Raw genomic sequence first — 22373 nt, forward strand, 5'->3', positions numbered from 1 at the left:
ATCTCCTAATCTATCCACCTTTAGATGATCCCTGAAAACCCTTCTCTTTAGAGAAGCCTATCCTGCTTCTAACTAGTAAACAGTTTTTTACTTCCTCCATGAGCTCATCCCCCACAATTATCTTTTGTATCACTCAACCATTCCTCTTAGATTGTAGGCTCTAATGAGCAGGGCCCTCCGTTTCCTCTTATACCAAAATGTATTGTAACTGTAATGTCTACCATCAAACTGTTGGCGCTATATAAATCCTGTATAATAATAATAACCAAGAACGACTTTATCATTTCCTCCCCCATGTGCCTCTTACCCTGACTTCTCTGTCAAGATCAATGGCACAATTATCAACCTGTCCCCACATACCAAGGTGCTAGGTGTTATCATGGACTCTGAACTATCCATTAAGCCCCACAAGCAATCACTGTCCAAAAATGCAGTGCTAAAATATAGGTAAAATATAAAGTGATAAGTGGTATATTCAAGTGCCAAAAATGAGCGCCATAAAGTGACAGCAGTGTATCGTCTTATTTGCGACGATTAAAGTGCCATAAATGTGAACTATAAAACATGATATAACGTAAATTAAAGTCCAAAGATAATTGCACTGAAAGTATCACATAGGTGCAACGACACTCCAGTGTCTGGGGATACAAGTCGTTCTCACTGGAAATGTATGAATAATAAGGTGCTTGTGACTTCCATGGTAAGGAAAAGAGGTGTGCTTGTACTCCCCAGACGCACAATAATATTGCGCATGTATGTATTAATCAGAAGGACACTTGTGGTCATCTAGGAACCGGTAGGGATGAGGCACTCCGTTGGTACTCAACACACCCAGGGAAGGACTCCAGACCTCTCAGTGGGACCCTAACAGCATACAGGGACTGCTCCTTGGTATCACTTACACCCGGCATCAAAATATGTCAGCAACAGTGGGTATCCACCTTAAGTAGCTCAAAGAATAAGTCACCAAACAAAAAGCTGATATAATGTAGTAAATTTATTTAGCTAGTGGTGATGTGCTTACAGCAAGTCAGCTTAATTCAGCAGAAAAATGTATTTATTTTTTCATGAATGGACAGCAAGATGGCCACCGGCCTAGCATGTGGCTTTGGCAGTGAGTGACGTCAGCGCGGTAGGCTCCCCTCTGACGCGTTTCGTGCCATCGATACACAAGACGATACACTGCTGTCACTTTATGGCGCTCATTATTGGCACTTGAATATACCACTTATCACTATATTTTAGCGCTGCATTTTAGTTCTATACATTTTTAAAGAATCTAGGGTTTTTATCCTCATGCTAGCTGCTATTATTTCAGAAGCGCTCGCTTGACCAGTATTTATTATTGAATCACTGTCCAAAGCTTGCCTCAACCTACACAACATCTCCAAAATACACCTCTTCCTAACCAATGGCACCACAAAGCTTCTAACTTACCTCTACATAGGCTATTCCTGCTTCAGAAATGTTATGGAAATCCTTCTGCGCTGCTGGGAATGAGTATATCTATATTATAGCAGCGGACACCTAATCCTATACCTATATACGGACAATACAATATAATAAAAAATGGTGTAGCGCTATATCATAAATCTACAAAGGAAAATGGGTTGTGACCACCGTAATTGGAAATAAAGAAATCAAAATATAATTGGCAATATATACAATAACAAATAAATCCTATTATTGTGTAAGATCTGACAGGATCTATTAGGTGACTTATAGGTGGTAAATAGTGCAATATATGGTCCAATTTGGAACCTTAATAAGTGATGATACCTGTCCCCCAATGGGACCAACCCAAAAATAATAGAGTGAGATATACAAAGTGGGTCCCTGTATAGGGATATATAACTATATCAACTGGTGATCAGTGTAATAACCCACATTTAATATTGAAACAAGTACAATCGCCAATGTCCATATTAAACCAGAATCATTATTAATAACAAATAAATAGTAATTACTTTTCTTCATAAGAGTGCTCCAGTGCTGGTGCAAGCTGCTGCGACCCACAAGGGTCAACATGCTTTTCGGATCTCCACGGATCCTGCACACACTCTCCAGGTTAGTCAGGTTCCACAGCCCCTTAATGGTCTCTCCTTCACTTTCAATTACTCCTCCATACACATTGGCGATTGTACTTGTTTCAATATTAAATGTGGGTTATTACACTGATCACCTGTTGATATAGTTATATATCCCTATACAGGGACCCACTTTGTATATCTCACTCTATCTCACTCTATCTCTCCAAAACCATAAACATGTAAGGCCAACTTAACCGGTCGAAAGCTTTTTGAGCGTCCAAGCTCAATAACACAGCAGGGGTGGAGGATCGATTAACCAGATCAACCAGATCAATAGATCTCCTGGTGTTATCCGCAGCATGTCTGGAAGGTACAAAGCCCACTTGGTCCCTATGTATGAGTTTGGAAATAATTCCGGACAGTCGGTTGGCTAAAATTTTTGTGAAAATCTTGTAATCGGAATTAAGTAGGGCAATCGGACGGTAGTTGTCAAGAATAGAGGACAATAGGGATAACCGAGATATAGGCTCGTGAAAATTCAGTCTGGGGTGTGACCCCCTTAAAAAGATCTCTGTAAAGAGAAAGGAGATGGGGAGCCAGGATACCAATAAAGGATTTATAATAGGAGTAGGGTAAACCATCCGGACCCGGGGCCTTACGAGAAGGGAGATGTTTAATTGTATCAAGTAATTCCTCTATCGTAATGTCAGCATTAACCACTTGCCTACCAGGCACTTATACCCCCTTCCTTACCAGGCCAATTTTCAGCTTTCAGCGCTGCCGCACTTTGATTGACAATTGCGCGGTCATGCAACATTGTACCCATATGAAATTTTGATCATTTTTTTCTCACAAATAGAGCTTTCTTTTGGTGGTATTTAATCTCCACTGGACGCTTTACTTTTTGCGCTATAAATTAAAAAAGTGCAAAAAATTTGAAAAAAAAAAAAAGTTTCTTTGTTTCTATTATAAAATTTTTCAAACAGGTATTTTTTCTCCTTCACTGATGTGCGTTGATGAGGCAGCACTGATGGGCACTGATAGGCGGCACTGATGGGCACTGATAGGCAGCACTAAAGGGCACTGATAGGCAGTACTAATGAGGTGGCACGGATAGGCGGCACTGATAGGCAGCACTAATGAGGTGTCACGGATAGGCGGCACTAATATGCAGCACTGATAGGCGACACTGATAGGTGACACTGATAATGGGTACTGATAGATCGCACTGACTGGCATCACTGCTGGGCACTGACTGGCGGCACTGACTGGCACAACCGCTTGGCACTGACTGGTGGCACTGACTGGCAGCACTGCTGGGCTGCACTGGTGGGTGGCACTGGTGGGCAGCACTGGTGGGTGGGCACAGGTGGGTGGCACTGGTGGGCACAGGTGGGTGGCACTGATAGGCACAGGTGGGTGGCACTGCTGGGCACAGGTAGGTGGCACTTCTGGGCACAGGTGTGTGACACTGCAGAGTGGCACAGGTGGGTGCATTGCTGGGCACAGGTGGGTGCACTGCTGGGCACAGGTGGGCGGAGCTAGTGGGCGCACTGCTGGGCACAGGTGGGCGGAACTTGTGGGTGGCACTGCTGGGCACCGATCATCAGGGCACTGATCACCAGTGGCCCTGATGATCGGTGCCGATCCTCGCTCTGACAACTGCCGGTTCTCGGCAGTATTTTCCTCACGATCTGACAGCGTGAGGAAAGTGCAGCCGAGAACCGGCACTTGCATTTCCCTGTGATCAGCGTGTCATTGGACACCGCTGATCACGTGGTAAAAGGCCGGTATGATCGGCCTTTTACCACATCTCGTGATCAGCTGTGTCCGTAGGACATAGCGATCACGGAGATCGCCGGGTGCGCGCCCCCTGGGGCGCGCAGGAGAGCGCGTTCTGGGGGGACGTCATATGACATCCACCCAGAACTGGCCGGCCGCAGTGAAGCCGTCATTCGGCTATCTGCGGTCGGCAACTAGTTAAGAATGGCAATGTCTGAGGGTGATAGACTCGGAAATGACAAGGAATCAACAAAATTGTCAAAGGATAACTGTGTGAGAGGCGGGTGAAGGTCTGGGATCAAACAGTTATACAGTTTCTCATAGTAGGAGCCAAAAAGGGTTGCCATGACCTGAGGATCATAGGTAGGGCTGCCGTTTGGTTGGATTAAAAGATCAGGCATCGTGGAAGGAGACTGAGCTTTAAGTCGATTGACTAACATACGATGGGGTTTGTTGGAAAATTCATAAAATTTCTGTTTAACCCACAGCAGGGATTGTGCAGACTTACTGGAGTCGAGGGTTTTAATTCGGTCACGTAAAAATGTTACCCTCCGGAGCCCAGAAATGGACGGCTTGGCCATCAACCGTCGCTCCGCCAAAAATAGTTGATGTACAAGAGAGGCCTTAGCACTTGCCGCAGATTTCTTTAAACGAGAACCCATAGAAATACAGAGTCCTTGAAATACCGCCTTATGGGCCTCCCATAAAATTGAGGAAGAGGCTACGGAGCCAACATTGAGGGTAAAATAGGTATCAAGTCCCCGAGACAATTCATCCCTAAGATGATCTGTGGAGAGGAAGGTCTCATTAAGGCGCCAATGACATGGTTTGGGTATAGCGGGAGGAAAGAAAAGGTTTAAAGTCAGAGAGGCGTGGTCAGACCAGGTAATGGGGTTAATTTCAGAAGAGACCAAGAGTGGAAGCAGTGGGACAGAGATGAAAAAATTATCTAAGCGGGAGAAGCTACGGTGAGGGGTGGAGTAGAAAGTAAATTGTTTATGGGTGGGGTGTTTAATCCGCCAGGCGTCGAAGAGACGATGCTCCCTTATCAGTCTACGAAAGGATTTTGAAGCGGAGCATTGCCGCTTCGAGGGTGTGGACTCAAAAAGAACTTTCCTGTCCTTATGGGGAGAAAAAATCAAATTAAAATCACCCCCCACAATCACATGCGAAGTGGAAAAAGAATCTAAAGCGGCGAGTGTTTGGGAAAGAAATTGCAATTGACCCATATTGGGGGCGTATAAATTCAATAGAACAAGGGGAGTGTTACCCAGCATACATTCCAGAATAATGAAACAACCTTTTTGGTCAACTTTGGAGGAAACAATCCGAAGGGAGCAGTGCGACCCAATCAAAATTGCCACCCCAGCCTTCCCGGAGGGATCAAAGGCCGAATAGGCTTGGGGAAAAAATCTCGAGGCAAAACGAAAGGAGCCAGCTGATTTGAAATGGGTCTCTTGAACAAAAACAATGTCTGCTCCTGAGGATCGAAATTCCCTCAAAGCCATCCACCTTTTTTGAATGGAGTTGAGGCCCTTGACATTATACGACAGAAACCTCAAAGCCATTATAAAATAACAAAAATTGAAGCAAATGTGTTAGCATAAAAAAGAAATGAAATACCATCGATGCAATAGAAAAAAAACCAAAAAACAATAAAGTAACACAGAAAGGTGTAAACACAGAAATTGACATAAGTATCCGTGAGGATATAAACTTGGGAACAACCAATTGGCCCAAGTCGTCTAGGCCTATGGCTAGACAAATTCGGGAGCAGCACGACAACCAAGACATCAGAAAAATCGTCATGCCCGGCCAGACAAAACAGAAGTGAAAAAATGCACCCAACAATGGTTCGGCCGGACAGAAAAGAGAAACCCGAAAAGAAAAAAAAATTATGTAAAAAACCCAGGAAGGAAGGGTCATCACCGGAAACACATCGAAAGGTCACCCCAGAGAATCATCATACAGACGGATCGATCTACTGAGGGTGACGTGGACGCTGTGGGGTACGTGTGAGTCTCTTCCGACCTCCGCGGACTGGAGTCCAGATCTTGTTGGGGGTGGCGGAAGGACGAGACGGAGTTGGTGGCAGAGGGGACACATCTTCAGGCAAAGGTGGAAGTCCCAGGCGCTTTAAGAAGGAATCCGCCTCATGAGGATCATGAAGCACGACTTGGGTATTATCCCTAGTTACGACCAGCCGGAAAGGAAACCCCCATCGGTAAAGGACATGATGTTGTTGAAGGTGTGTGGTGATCGGCTTCAGGGCTCGCCTCTTGGCCAAGGTAGTTGGAGACAAATCGCAGAAGAGTTGGAGTCTGTCACCTTTAAATTCCAGAGATGATTTGTGGCGAGCAGCTGATAATAAGGCTTCTTTGCTTTGAAAAAAGTGGAAGCGAACTATCTGGTGCCTTCGACAGGTTTTGGGCGCAGTGAGCGATGAGCCCTGTCCATTCGCCAATCTGTTTCCAGAACCAATGGAGCAGTTGCGCTAAAGAAGGACAGAAGGTGACGGTGCAATTGCGCATCAGCGATAGATTCGGACATACCGCGTATACAGATATTTTGGCGCCGTTCCCTGTTTTCTAAATCCTCTTGCTGGAGCTGCATTTGGGACATGGAATGCTTCAAATATGCGTTGTCCTCCTCCAAAACATGAACGTATTGCACCAAATCATCAAACTCAGTCTCCAATTTATCCGCGCGGTCTCCAATCTGAGTTATTTCCCCTCTGAGATCTAATGCCAGCTTTCCAATTTCAGTGGATATGGATGCGGTAATATTGTGTAGAAAAATTTGCAGCTTGTCACCTAGCGCTGAAATTGTGAGGGAAGGAGACGGTATGGTTTGCTGAGATATCTGGGTGGAGGGAGGATGATTTCCCGATGCAGAGTATTCTGCAGCCCCCCCAGTTATATGCTGGGGATCAGAGTCCTCCATCTGGGGCTGAGTCAGGCCAGAGGTAGGCATGGAAGCTGACAGGCATGAGGGTGCAGTACCTTCCGTGACCACCGGGGGGCCGGGATCTCTCCCTGGGTTCCTGGGCATACTGGAGGCCGGGGATTGCGGCCTGGACAGGAACCGCCAGAGCGGCGAGGGCCGCAAATCCTGTGGCTGTGGGGAGGGGGGCTTCCAGCGCCCTATCTTCCCCATACAGGTCTCTCCCTGGAGCCGGGCCGCGTGCCAAGTGGGTGTGACTCACCCTTATTAGCAGGGAAGCAGTGGCGCGTGTCGGGTGAGTCCGTGCTGGCCAGGGATGAGCGGAGCTCAGCTAAAATGCAGCCGCCATCGTCCCTGGCCGCGCATGCGCCCGTTCAAATTGTTATCTTTGTTCCTCCCAAGACCACCTACTGTCTAGCTCCCATGTCACTTCCTCCCATGCTCACCTCCAGGACTTTTCCCAAGTTTCTCCCAACCTATGGAATTCCCTACACCAATCTATCCAACTGTCTTCTACTCTGCTTATTTTTAGACTATCCCTGAAAACCCATCTCTTCAAAGAAGCCTATCCTGCCCCCACCTGATAACTGTACATTTTTTCCTTATCAGCTCATCCCCCACAGTTATTACCTTTTCTATCACTTGACCCTCTCTTTTAGATTGTCATCTCATGAGCAGAGCATAGAATCTCACTATGTTTAAACATGGTAGACAGTAATACATTTCTCGTTAAAGTAATCATGCAAGCTTAAAGAAATATTCCTTTTTTCCTTTCAGTTATATATACACACACAACGTTTTTTGGCAAAAGGTACAGCTAATTATTTAAAATATGTGTTAGCTATTTTTTCACACGTCACCATTAAAGCTGAACACCAGGCAGATATAAATAACACAAATTAAGACAGAATTGTAATCATTAAGAAATCATTAAATAAATCTAGTGATCAGGTGTGCTGCATACAAATATGTTGGCAAGAAACATAATAGAGCTTTTTGGCATTGCTCAAAGTAGAGATGAAATCATATCCCTGTGTTAGAGTATGAGGTGCAGGCTTGTCCTAATACCAATCCAGAGCGCTAGTAAATATAAAACAGCAAAGGATCTCCACTACCACTGTCCAGCCCAGAGGAATAAACCTTATGGAGCGGCCTCAGTCTACAAGTCTCCACCAAACCATACACCCTGATGCATTTTGTTCTGCCCACCAGACCTTAGTCATAGGATCATGTGAAATAATGAACCCTCTCTGCTCCTTCATTGCCCAATCACCAGGCTGGAATTAGAGAGAGGACATCCCTGTAGGGGTGGATGGACAGAAATACAAATTATTTGGCGACTGAATCAGTTCCCATATTGATTTTTATTTGTGTATTTAGTCATTTGCTTAAACTCATTTGTAAAAGGGAAGCATGCTAGATGTGAACTTGTGAGGTCTGGAAGGTTGACTTTTACACAATTCCTTTATTTCACTACAGTCAAGCATATAATTTTGTGAGAAGGTAACAAATGTTAGGTCTTAAAAATATTCTAGAGGGGTAGGGCAAGGGTTACAGATTGGTGTGGGACATAGTTTTTACATGATGTACAGTAAGGCAACATTTAAGCAAATCTTTACCTTGCACACTTACCCCAACCATCCCAGCAATTATCTCTATAGCCCCAGTCCCCACTGTTGTGTATGGGATCTCAGGTAAAGGGATGCCAGCATTCTCAAATATAGAGTTGGTGTAGAACCAGATCTGCAAATAAACATGGCTTCAGAAATCAGTCATCCAAAGATTGTAACGGCTTACATGAAAAGGGTTATATGGACATGTGGAAAAAATCAGTGTTAGAGATGAATAAGCCTGCCATTCCTCTATGTTCTGAATTGTGCTATGCATACCATTTTTTTGTACGTAAAATTGTTGCTTATTAGTAGATGAACAAACTTAAAGCCCAATTTAAGGGACCTTCATCATTGCTTAATTGCTCAATTCAGTCCAGGGGGCTTGATAAAAAAAGATTTACTTACCTGCACCGGTCCGTACAGAGTCTTCTCCTTCATGCTCCAGCAGTCTAAGGTCCTGAGGACATCAAGACCAATCCAGGGTCCATAGCTCTGCATTGGACATGATGATGCCAAGGGATAGTCCACTGCTGGAGCTTAAAGGAGCACTGCCAGCTAGGAGAGTGGAGGATTAGGCAAGTAAAAGTGCTTTTACGCTCTCCTAGAATAAACAAGTCCTACTGCACTGCATAATTTTCAAGTCTTCCAGAGTTGGGCATGAAAGTGGATGTAAAGGGTGTCCCTAAATCAATGAGCCTTACATTTTTATATCTCAAACACTAATTCTCTGCAGCAATCTGTAGGGATTTCTTTGGCCTGTAGTGGTAGCAATGTACAAAATGGCATAAAATCTACTTCTGATGCCACCATGATCATGGGGCTTGAACCGTGCAGCAATATTGATATTTCATTGCCTCCCCCACCTCTCCCCCCACTCTAGAGAATGAGTGACCATGTAATATCTCCCTGTGTTGTACCTCTATAGTGTATTGAACAGCAAATCTTCCAGTGTCATGTGACATCACATCATCAACTTGAGCCTCCACAGCAATCCTTACACCTAGACTGCAACTTTTAAAATAGGAGCATGTTATCCAGGTAATGTGCTCCAATTTTAGAAGAAAAACCTATGAAACTTTACAAATTTACTTTTATAAGTGAAGATTTTAAATGTGTTTATCGGTGGTTTCACTAAGGAGTTATATCTTTTTAGTGCCTCGACTTACACTTTAAAAAGCCCAGACATGCACATTGGACAGTAACTAGCAACATTTGAAATATATATATATATATATATAATCTTGCGCACTTCTATGGATAACAATAACCCTCCTCCTAATATTATTAATATTATCTCAGCGTAAAAGTGATATATATATATTTATATATATATAATTAATAAGTAATCCAGGTAGCTGCTTTTGCACATTACCGTTATTCCATATAAGACAAAACTAATTAACACAGTGACCAGTGCAACGCTACAATATTAAGTGTAAACACAACCTATAATGAAAATTAAATATAAAAAAAAAAAAAGTAAAATTTTCTTCATTAGAGTACTTTCTTCTGTCTGCAACCACCATGTGCTTCAAAACATGAAAGTGCAAAATTCCATCAGATGTCTGCTCTCCTCCAGCAGTGTCCTTACTTAATATTAAGTTTGGTCTCACAAAAGAAGAGGCCATGGCATGTAGTCTCAGGATCTTACAGCCAACACGGACCCAGTCTGGCTGCTCTTCAGTCGGAGACCACATGCCATAGCCTCTTCTTTTGTATGGGGAAAGCAATAATACAAGCAACTGCTGAAGGCTGCCATGAGTACAGCTACCTATAGAAACTGGAACCCAGGTCTGCATCCAAGGAGCTGCTAGAAGAATTGAGTTCTTTGTTTTTCAACAAGCCTTGGGCAGACATCCACCCCTGCTGACACCACTGAAATACCTTGACCAGTGATGTGGTGGTGGGAGTTGTATTCCGAACAAGGTCCGAACCATAGTTGGAATCCATCAAGGTGATCTTCGGTGTCCGTTTTGGGACCAAAAGTGCAGTTAGACCAAACATAATATGTGAGGTCACACTGCTGGAAATCAGCAGACATGGTGGAATTTTGCATTTTCATGTTTTCAAGCACTTGATAGTTGCAGAAGGAGGAAAGTACTCTAATGAAGAAAATTGGAATTTGTTAGATTTAATTTTTAATATATGTTGTGTTTTCACTTAATATTGTAGCGCTGCACTATTCACTGTGTTAATTAGTAACATTTAAAAATACAAAACTTTTAAAGGCAAATGTTTAGACATTACAAAAATCCAGAGATGTTTCTAGGTTAAACATTTCAAGGGATGAAGCTGATGTGCCTAATTCTGTATATTGAAATCAGAGACATGAGAATATCATACTACACCTGAGATGAGGTCATCAGACATCTAAATCTGCAGCCTGCAGAGTAAATCTACACTTTTTGTATTTTGTTTCCTTTAAATCGTCATGCTACATAAATTGTGCTATCTAGTTTTCAGTTCATCTTTTACACTAATGTGCAGATATATGTATGACTTACAGCATCTATTCCAGACAGCTGCATACCCATATTGATCACAATGACAGACAGAGTCTGCCAGAACAAAGTTCTGTCTATTAGTAGCTGGAAAACAGAGACCACCTCCACAGAGGACATAGATTGTTGCTCCTCCTGCATCTCCTCAACAACGTCTTGGACATCATATTCTCCACGAAAACACCTAAGAGCTAAGTAGACAGACTTGATGAGTATCAAACATTACTTTAAATTGCAATCTACTTTATTTTTTGTCACAGCCCACCAACAAGTTCACTAGTTTACAGCCAATGGGACTTCTTTGCTAGCCAGAGATGCTTACAAATGGTAAGTTCTTGTTATAGATAGCACTTAGATTTGTGTCATGAGCATTTGTTGTAACATTGGTGGTAATTCCCATTTTTTCTACCATTTTCTCTGACTCAGGAAACAACTTTCCTGCTACCTGCAAGTTGTGAATAGTTAAACCCTCTATTTAATCTCCAGCATATAGTGTGAGCCTACCATTTCATTCTTTGTGTGGGTTGAATGATGGGAGACCGTAATGGCCGATATCGGGATTTGGGCAACGTAAGGCCAGATACAGCCTAGAGGGGGAGGAGAAAGACAGTGCTGCACTACTCAAACTGTGACCAGAATCTCCTCCTCCCAGCTTCTTTTCTTCATCTGAAAATGCACTCTGCTTTCTTTAAGTCCCAAACCAAGCAAAGCACAATTCCTTATTTGTAAAGCAGGCCATTCTGTGCAACAAGGCCATCTTATAGACAGGGCCATTGTTGGTGGTTCCTATTTAAAACCACAAGCAGAAAAAAAATATTGTTCATCCCTGCCAATTGGAGGGCTCCAGTTTTGATTCACAAGGGGCATTTGGGACTGCAGCAGAGAGACTGTTGCTCACACAGAAGCAGTGGAGCTCAGCTGCATGACAGTGGAGAACAGACTTTTTACCATGACTGTTGACTGCTTTAACATCTGAATGAAATGTAATGTTTTGCTCACGTACCAGAATAGTGCACAAGAAAAAAAACTTTAGTCACAAATGTTTTTTACTATGTTTCAATTGTATTAACACATTTGATAACATGCAAATATCACATGCCAAATGGACATCCAAGTCAAGAACCTGCCAATTTAAAAATGTCTTGATGGTCATATAGTACATTAAGGAATATAAATAGAGGGGATGGAAAGTATACATATCAAATACCTCTACTCTTTCGCTAGTCCATTGACTAAAGAAAGATTAAAGGAATCAAAGTATTAGTAAGCTACAAGGGTAACATGGACTCTGTGAGAAGCAAGTATGTACCTGGCTTTTCCAGAAAGGGGCTGTACTGTGTCATTGGATTAGTTTGAGGTCTCCTTTCCTGGGACCCTAAGGTTTAGGGGCCAGGAATACAGTATGTTCCAGAATACAGAGTGTAGTTTTTCCTATGGAAGTGAGGGTCCACACTGGCATCAAGCAAGGCTTGAAGCCTACTAGTGGTGTCTTCAGCTCAGCACATTAAAGTGGTTCTAAAATCTCAAGGTTTTTTACCTTCATGCATTCTATGCATTAAGGTACAAAACCTTCTGTGTGTAGCAGCCCCCCCCCCCCCCATCACTTACCTGAGCCCCCTTCAATCCAGCACTGTCCACTAGAACCTTGTTTCTCCAGGGACTCTTACTCCTAATTGGCTAAGGCATCAGTGGGAACCATTGGCTCCTGCTGCTGTCAATCACAGCCAGTGAGCCAATAAGGAGAGGAAAAGGGTGAGACCAAGCGGCGGCTCTGAGATTCCCTTTTCACTGTTCAGTTACAGGCTGGGGGAGGGACAAGACCTATAATTGTTCCTTAACTGCAGCAGATATAAATCAGGTACCTTGTACTCCCAAACATCTTTCCCAAAACAAAAATGTTCACTTCTCATAAGTGAGCTCTGACCCAAATTCAATATCTTAGTATGCTCCCGTGGAATAGTATGCAATCCACAAAAAAAGCCTGCACATTACAGACAGTATTAGAGACATACTTGCATTTTAAACCCATAACATCTGATAGACCAGAGTCAGAAAGTGCTCCAAACCACTTTCAGATGCTGCAGTAAAATTTCAGTCAGCAAGCTACGTATTTCTATAGTGCTTTTGTGCCTGGGAACCCAACTAGCCTAGGAGGCAAGGCAGCATTCTTAGTCACCCTCATTTGAGCCAGTAAACCTACTAGGATCAGGGCTTTTTTTCAGTGGGAACATGGGGGAATTCAGTTCCAGCACCTCCTGCACTGAAAGTATGTAATGGCAAGGGCTGCTGGCATGTGCTGGAGGGTCTATTGATGCTGCCTGCTGGGAAATTTATTGTTGCTGGTGGTGGTCTAGTGTTGCTGGGGTGAATCTAGTGTCTCTGGGAGGAATCTATTATTTGCTGGGAGGGTCTGTTGCTGGCTGCATGTTATTGCTTTTCTAGTTACCATTAATAAATTCCTTACAAACTGATTCTGCATTCTCTAAAAGGAGGTAGTACTGGGAAGTGGGTAGGGGGTGGAACCAAGGGATGGTGCTTGGAAGTGGGTAGGGGGCTTAGACAAGGGGTGACTCAGAAAGAAGTAGTACCTGCACCTATTCTCTGAGGAAAAAAAGCCCTGACTAGGATGATTTGGAGTATGAGAGGACAATAGGGTACCCTGAGGAAACCCACACAAACACAGTACAATACACCAATTAAAAAAATATATAATAAGCAGCGCAAAACACAAAACCTCCTCACCATATACTCACATCCATCAACATCAATAATAAACAAATAAATAAATGTATTTATTATTGATGTTGATGGATGTTAGTATATGGGGAGGAGGTTTTGTGTTTTGCGCTGCTTATTATTATATATTTTTTTTAATGGCATGTTTAAAAATGTTGTTAAATGGCATGTGTACCTTCCTCCTGCATGGGTCACTGTCTTTTCAGGAGGAATATATGCAGAAGAGATGGGAGACTATACGCGTGAGATGCAGTCACTGGGGCTTCCCTGTAGTGGGACCCCAATACTTTACACGGATATAAATTCACATACATATACCATGACTAAACAGTCATCATTCATATCTGAGGCATGTTCGTATAATAATAATATAATAATATTATTATAAGGTTTTTTAATTGTTTTTTAGTATGGATTTTACATGCATTTTTCATGTTTTTATATTTGCCATTTTATCAAGTTTGGAAATGTATATGTACTGTATTATTACCATTGATTGTAAAACTAATGTTCACCATTGAGATATTCTGTTGACACCGTAGCCTCTCCTCCCGGCCTGACATGACCCAACTCAGAAGGGAGGGTCTTACTTTAGTTTTAGAGCATATACAGTTGTGACCAAAATTATTCAACCCCCACTGAAATTGAGTGTTTTGGCCAGTTTGACATTGCTTTTGATCATTCAGTCATCTTGCTTACATTTACATTAAAGAGGCACTTGTAGGTCAGACAAATATAACATAACAGTTATAATGAAATAACCACAAATGTCTTTTCTGTGCTCACAGCATTATCAGTTTTATTCAACCCCCAAGTGACATTCAATCTTAGTACTTAGTACAGCATCCTTTTACAGTTATAACAGCTTTTAAACGTGAAGCATAGCTTGACACAAGTGTCTTGCAGCGATCTACGGGTATCTTCGCCCATTCTTCATGGGCAAAGGCCTCCAGTTCAGTCACATTCTTAGGCTTGCGCACTGCAACTGCTTTCTTTAAGTCCCACCAGAGGTTCTCAATCGGATTTAAGTCTGGTGACTGCGATGGCCACTCCAAAATGTTCCAGCCTTTCCTCTGCAACCATGCTCTAGTGGACTTGGAGGTATGCTTGGGATCATTGTCCTGTTGAAAGGTCCAACGTCTCCCAAGCCTCAGGTGTGTGACGGACTGCATCACGTTTCCATCCAATATCTCCTGGTACTGAAGAGAATTCATGGTACCTTGCACACGCTGAAGCTTCCCTGTACCTGCAGAAGCAAAACAGCCCCAAAGCATGATTGACCCTCCACCATGCTTCACAGTAGGCAAGGTGTTCTTTTCATCATAGGCCTTGTTCTTCCTCCTCCAAACATAGCGTTGATCCATGGGCCCAAACAGTTCTAATTTTGTTTCATCAGTCCACAGAACACTATCCCACAACTTTTGTGGTTTGTCCACATGGCTTTTGGCATACTGCAGTCGACTCTTCTTATTCTTTGGAGACAGCAAGGGGGTACGCCTGGGAGTTCTGGCACGGAGGCCTTCATTACGCAGTGTGCGTCTTATTGTCTGGGCTGAAACTTCTGTACCCACATCTGACAAATCTTTTCTCAGTTCCTCAGCAGTCACACGGGGACTTCTCTCCACTCTACGCTTCAGGTAGCGCACAGCAGTCGAAGTCAGCATCTTCTTTCTGCCACGACCAGGTAGCGTTTCAACAGTGCCCTTTGCCTTGAATTTGCGAATGATGCTTCCTAAGGTGTCTCTTGGTATGTTTAACATCTTTGCAATCTTCTTATAGCCATTGCCCTTCCTGTGAAGAGAAATCACCTCTTCTCTTGTCTTCCTGGACCATTCTCTTGCCTTCACCATGTTTGTAACCACACCAGTAAATGTCTAGAAGGAGCTGAGTATCACAGTCATTTTAAAGCTGCCTAATTGGTGCTTATTATGCTTGATTGCTGCTCGGTGACATCCACAGGTGTTTTCAATACCTGATGGAAAGCACCTGTATGAACCTCTGTTCTTCAGAGTGGTAGTCTTTAAGGGGTTGAATAATTGTGGCAATGAAGAAACCACATAAGAACCATTTACTACTGTATTACATAAACAATTGATGTCATTTTAGTTGCATTTGGGTAGTTACAACGTCCTTGTAGGATTTGATTCTGAATACAATTCCAAATGTACACTATAGTCCCTAAACCCCTTTACAGCATTGGGGGTTGAATAATTTTGGTCACAACTGTATGGGAGAGAGTACTCAGTATTCAGTCAGCTCTGATTAAGAAGGGACCCCCTTCAAAACATGTCAGCTGTATCCTGAGCTGTATCCTGAGTGTCTACCCCTATGATGGGACTCGTGCAGGTTCTACTATCTTAAAGTTCCCTTGAGGACTTACATGCTTGAATTGCTTTGCTGTTTGTGAGTATCATTCTGTATTTAATAAAGTTTGGTTTACTGAGGTAATGCGCAAGGTTGGTGCGCTTTCTGTTTTTGGTTTGCTTTGCAGCTTTGGTATTCCTCCCAGGAGCAGCACCTGCACCTTCAATTTTGAACCTTTTTGATATTCTTTAAGCTGCATCATCATCCCCATGAGTGGGCAGCAACGTTGAAGTTAGTTCCTAGTAGCCAGAGAAATTAGCAAGTCCTCAAGAGTTATCCAAGTTCCTCAGTTCTGGGCATCCCATACACCCCTAATCCCTATCCAAGTTCTACCCAAAAATAAAACAAAACAAAAAAAACTAAAACCCCTAGACTGTTTTCTGTAGCCATTTGGAGAGTGTGGAAAATTCCTGTTGCCTGGTTGTGGGTGCTGTGTGGGGGAAGGGCCCAAAATTCTGCAGCTCTTTCTGGTGTAGCACTACATTAACTATACCATTTATGGGTGCAACGCATATGCTAGAAAAACAACAATAAGTCATAAAGCATATGAGCTTGTGATATAATATTTGTTTGATGGACAGCCAGCGATTTTGGGCAGTAGCCTAATTATGGTTTTCAGATTTAGGGAATTACAAACTGATTACTTGCAGTTCTCTACACTACCAGACTCAGGCCTTTGATCATTTGCTCAGTTTATTTTGGTGTGACAGAAAGGGAAATAAAACCTGCAACTGGCCAAGTTTGTAGTAGGAATGAAGATTAAGAACAACCCTCTGCTGCCCTTCATACAGAGTTATCGGATGGTCAGTTTTGTAATACTCATTCTATAGGGGCCAGGTTGAGTTAGATTTAGTGAATTACAAATTGAATACTTGCTGTTCTCTTCACTACTGCATTCAAGCCTTTGATCATTTGCTCAATTGATTTTGTTGTGACAGAAAGGAAAAAAAAAACTGCAACTGGCCAGGTTTCTGGTAGGAATGGAGTTTTAGAACCCCCCTATGCTACCCTTCATACAAAGTTGTCAGACATTCAGTTTTGTAAGGTTTGACACACACACACACACACACACACACACACACACACACACTCACACACTTTTGAACAAGTATTCTTGTACAAACATTCATATAAAAATTCTCATCAGTACATTCGATGACTTGACGAATGTTGTTCAAAAGTGCTTAAGAAATTTTTTCTTTTAACATTTGATTTTAGAGTGAATAGACTTTCTGGAATGAAAACCACATTCACGGTTAGAAATTCAAGAATATTTTTCCAACCTGCTTCTTTAAATTTTCTTGCCACTACAGCCGAAAACAAATATTGATTTGACTCTACTATGGATTAGAAAATCAAATGAGCATTCATAAAAAAAACAATTTTGAATAAAATTCTACTAGTTCTAGGCCAGCTCTAGGAACCAGCTTGAGGTGGACCCCATCCACTCTTCTGCAGCTTGTGTGCATGGTCCAACATTTCCCACTTGAAACAACAAGAAGGAGGATATCAACACTGCACACTGGTGCAAAGGTATACCTAATTCACGGATTATAAATTTACTGTATGCAAGGTAGCCCAATGTTGTTCAATGTTGAGCTAGGTTTTCAAGTACTTTCGCAGATATTCTTTAAAGGATAAGTTCACATTTGGGAACATATTCGACCCATTATTAGGGTGGAACATGTAATATGTTCACGCTCTTGCAGCTCTCCAGCCGACTGCCCCTTCTCTGTGATGGCAAGCTGAGAATCCTCTCTCCACTTCTGCGGTCACAGTTTGAAAAGAGTTCTGTGAATGAATGCCTATAAGTACCATCAGCCTTTGCTGTAGTTGATGTAGTTCTCAATGAACTTTGAGGGTGCTTGTGGGAGCTCTTGTAGTCCATTGAGCTTCCTGAAGTGAGGTAGCTACCTGCTCATATTTGAGGTACGGTCAGATTGCTACAATGAAAGTCTGTAGGAACCTGACATCCTGAAGTGAAGTAACTACCTGCCCATATTGGTGGTACAGGCAGACCACTACACTGAAAGTCTGCAGGATCCTGACACTGCACCTGCAATCTGCTGATCTGTAATGCTTTACATGCTCCTAAGAAAAAAATATAGTAAATGCACATTTTTATTTACCTGCAATAAAAATGTGCATGTATTATTTTTATTAAAGGTGAACTTATCTTTTAAAGGAAATCTGCACCAACAGATATGCACAGAGTTTCTAAAATAAACTACCGGTAGTTCTTTGTCTGTCTGTAGTTTTACTACTTGGAATTACTGACCAGGAATAAATATGCTTCCATTCAAGTCTAAACTCCAGGTCTGCATACTTTCAGGACATGGACAGTGCTAAAGCGCAGCAAGATCGCCAGTCAACTAACATTTTCTGAAGCACAGGTCAGCAATAACAGCCTTGATATTTATTACAGGTTTTTATTTTACTGTAAGCTACATCAAGCTCACACTATCCTAGATCTGAAGTCGAGCATGTTGATGTGGCACTGAGAAGAGATGACCCTGCACACAAACATCACATAGCTGTTACAATTTAAATGAAAATATACAGAAAAAAAACATAGTAGAGCACTGTAATGCATGGATATTGCCAACTGCCATTGGAAGGCTTCCTTAAAGCTAAAATAACTTGCTATATAGAACAGCAGGCTGCATAATAATACACTCTCAAATTGCACATTTTTAGGTGTTGTCTTTTTCCATATAATTTTGCAAATCGTTCTGGTAACTCTTTTACATAAAGTGCCTTGTTTGTTATGTGTGCCCATATTCCTTATACTCTCTGTTTAATACCAAATTAAGCAACAAAAAAACAAAAAGAATGTTAATTATTATAGCGCAGTGAACAATAGACACAATTTGTATTGTATGATAAGTATAGAAAATCATGCTGTACTGTGTATTAGGTACATGGAAAAATAAAGATAAACTGATTTTCGACAAGCTTCAGCTATTACTAGCAGAATGAGAAGAGCATGTAATCCCTCCCATTCATTTTGTCTCATACTTCCAGCCGGGTGATTATGAGTCATTATAATAGCCAACAGTGTTGTCTCCGTATCAAATGATCATTGCTTTTGTGTGAGCTGGGCAATTCAACAAGCAGTCAGAAAGACAAGTGAGAGAGGAGAGATTCACAGGTATCTTTGGTAACCGGAGGGAAGCAATGAAAGTGACAGACAAGACTGTGAGGGACATCACCCATCCATCTTCCTAAGAGCATGAGTTGGTCTGTAGCACTAGAACACGTCCTGTCAGGAGGACAAGACAGCCAATGTCCAGGTTGTAAGGTGAAAGCTTCTTTATTGTCAAGCGAGAAATCGAATGGCTTTTCACACAGATGAAATCTGAGATTAGCTGAGTAGACTAAATGCCTAAAGTGAACATGTTCTAGAAATGTCTGGAAAAGTTTGGCCACTGTACGGGACAGTGGTCCTGTTGCTGAAAACTTCCAAAAACTTGCTGTACCCACTTTTGTTCCAATATATATATCTCTATTTGTGTGAGCAAGGCCTCAGGAAAGGTTTATGTCTCTATGTTCTACCATGTGCTCTTTTAATTATACCATTGAACACGGTTTATTATTTCTGTGCAATAAATGCAGAAAATACCTGTTGACTTTGCCAGAAATATTTGGACCTCCCTATGGAGATGAGGTTGGGGGGTGGGGGGTGAGAGTCTGTGTTCTTTGTAACCAATCAGAAATGAAGTGGGCAGGGATGAAACCACATGCTTACAAATTCAGAGCTGTCAAAGAGGAAGGAAAGAGCACACTATATTTCTGGCACATCAGTTACGTTCTTCTATTTGCAGCATGTTTTAAGGCATACAACATGAGAAAATATGTTGTTGTTTTTTTATTTACCTCAACATATGCTTTACATTCCCTCAGTACTAGGAGACCACTAGTAATTTCTATTGTATGCTGTATAGTATGGTGTGAACCAGGGGCGGACTGACAACTCATGGGGCCCCCGGGCAATAGCGGATCATGGGGCCCCTGTGTCCTCGCCCACACTCAAACCACACCCAAAAAAGCCTATGAAAGGTACCAGGGACATCTCGTGGGGCCCCCTACTGACCCTGGGCCCTCGGGCAGTGCCTGAGTACCCAAATGGTCAGTCCGCCCCTGGTGTGAACAGCACCCAAGTCTGGTTCCAATTGTGCCATTATTGCATCTGCTGATATTGGTGCCACCAGAAAAAGACAAGGGCAAAAAACCCACTGTTCAGTTATTGTCAGGAGTAACACATTACCCCATAATCTGCGTTAAGTCTGTATACGGCAGCACTTGGGCAGCTATGTGGACAATGGTGCTGCGGAGTAAGGCCACATTCCAATGGCCAAATATTTGCTGCCAGGAACAGCAGTAAGCAAGAATCAGCAGATTCTTACTAGCTTTTGTAAACACTTCTTGCACACATTGTGTGAAACCAGTGGTGGCTCTCAGATTTGTGCTCCGTACAAATCAATGGCGAGCGCCATTGCTCTTCACATGCGAATAGAGCCTCTGTGCAACCCTGGACGCAGCCAGTGTGAGTCTGAGGTCAGTATTTGTGCAGAGTTTTGGCCACGCACAAATTTGCCCTAGGTGATTGGCCAGTTTGTATGCAGCCATTGCAAAGAGTAAATAAATAAATTATTGTGCTGCGCTCCCTAAAAACAAAAACAGCATGTGCATATATATATAACGCGTTCGATCGGCTTTGCTGTGATACGGCGAGTACTGAGAGAGAGTGTGATACACACTGATGGTTATTTTTACTGATGGGCTTGTTTTTATCTGTTACAATGTGAGTGTGGCAAACTTAGTTTTGCAATAAAGTGTTTTAAAAGGATAAAGCACTATTCTTTGTTTCCCTTTATAACCATACATGTGGAGAATGCTGGAGTAATCTTTAGGAGGATCGTTCCCCGGGAGGGGTGGAAGAGGCATATTATATCCATTTATCCGTATGTCCGTAGAAGAGGATTAAGTGTCCAGGTGGTGAATTAGGAACACTGAAGTGTGGAGAGATCCAAAGAAGGTGGTGGTCATCCAAGGGATTCTTCATCCTCATGTGGGATAAACTGCGTTTATTAGCCTGATAGGCTATGAATTCAGGTGAGCGCATAATAGAGCAGCAGTGTTGCTATAAGGAACTTGGAAACCTGGAATTAATCCATTTGATTGAAGCTGACTTATGGGAAAGAGGACTTATGTTTATTATACTGTGATGATTTTTGATGCATGGGTGGGATAAACTGCGTTTATTAGCCTGATAGGCTGTGAATATAGGTGAGCACATAATAGACCAGCAGTGTTGCTATAAGGAATTTGGAAACCTGGAATTAATCCATTTGATTGAAGCTGATTTATGGGAAAGAGGACTTTTGTTTATTACACTGGGATGTTTTTTGATGCATGGGTGATTTTCTATGAGGATTTTTTGTGTATTATATTGGGATGTTTTTGCTACATGGGTGGATTTTTAGTGGAACACAATTAAGAGGGTCATTGCATGTTTCTGAAAATTGATATATATGCACATGCTGTTTTTGTTTTTAGGGAGCGCAGCACAATAATTTATTTATTTACTATTATATACACTATTATATGAGTTGGGTGTGAAGTGTTTGCAAGCCACATGTTGTTTTTATTTTTATTTTATTTTTGGTTTATTTTATGTTTTTATTCATTTTTTAAAGAATAGTTACACATTTTGAAGGTGAAAGTCACTATATTGGCTCACGAGTCTTTTTAAAAAAATTTTTTTTAGCCATTGCAAAGAGTGTTGCTGTGTCCAGAGGCAGAGTTTATCTGTCTCTGAAAGCAGAAAATTAGATAGGCAGATATTCCACAGGCTGAATGCAGCCTAACAAATATCTATTCAAACTTCTTGAAGGTTCCCCATTTACGCCATCAGACCTCTTTCATGGCAGCCAGGGGTCAGTAAAAATGGACAGTTTAACAACCCCTTGACCGGCCACCTATAAGGTGACATACATGTATTTATAGTTGACAGGCAACACAACACTACCTGTCAAAACTCACTCATTCAAGTTAATGGGCCATGCCGCCAAACAAAAAAATTGGCATTTAGGAGGTGGCTGGACTCTTGAACACCAGACAGTGAATCACTTTTCAAAAGCTCCTCAAATCTCCAAATATCAACTTAGCCTTAGGGATGCAATTGGATATCGGAGATTGCAATTTTGCAAAACAAATTGCCAGAAAGTTTGTTCAGTCAGGCAGACTTGTAAAGGCCACTCTTACACACAGAGTGTATAAGGGTTAGAACATGGGTGCTCAACATTTTGAAGCACGAAGGCCACTTAAATGGTTTGGTAGCCGGTCACAAGCCACATTTAAATGGTTCCGAACACTTTCCGCTGAATGCCACCTGGGAGGGA

The 22373-nt window shown here is 42.3% G+C and overlaps 1 protein-coding gene across 2 annotated transcripts in view; it reads right to left on the bottom strand.

The window, feature by feature from the left end:
• Positions 1 to 22373, bottom strand: part of LOC149457808 (solute carrier family 2, facilitated glucose transporter member 9-like) — a 92196-nt gene that overhangs the window by 23343 nt on the left and 46480 nt on the right. For both annotated transcript variants that reach the window (XM_089683274.1, XM_089683273.1), the window contains exons 7-8: positions 10873 to 11060; positions 8388 to 8498 (exon numbers count right to left, since the gene is read on the bottom strand). In XM_089683274.1, coding sequence (XP_089539400.1) covers positions 8388 to 8498; positions 10873 to 11060 — 299 coding nt within the window. The remainder of the gene's footprint in view (positions 1 to 8387; positions 8499 to 10872; positions 11061 to 22373) is intronic.

The sequence above is a fragment of the Staurois parvus genome, unplaced genomic scaffold (assembly GCF_062004578.1).
Source record: "Staurois parvus isolate SC_StPar_1 unplaced genomic scaffold, SC_StPar_1.0 ptg000303l, whole genome shotgun sequence".
NCBI lineage: Eukaryota > Metazoa > Chordata > Amphibia > Anura > Ranidae > Staurois > Staurois parvus.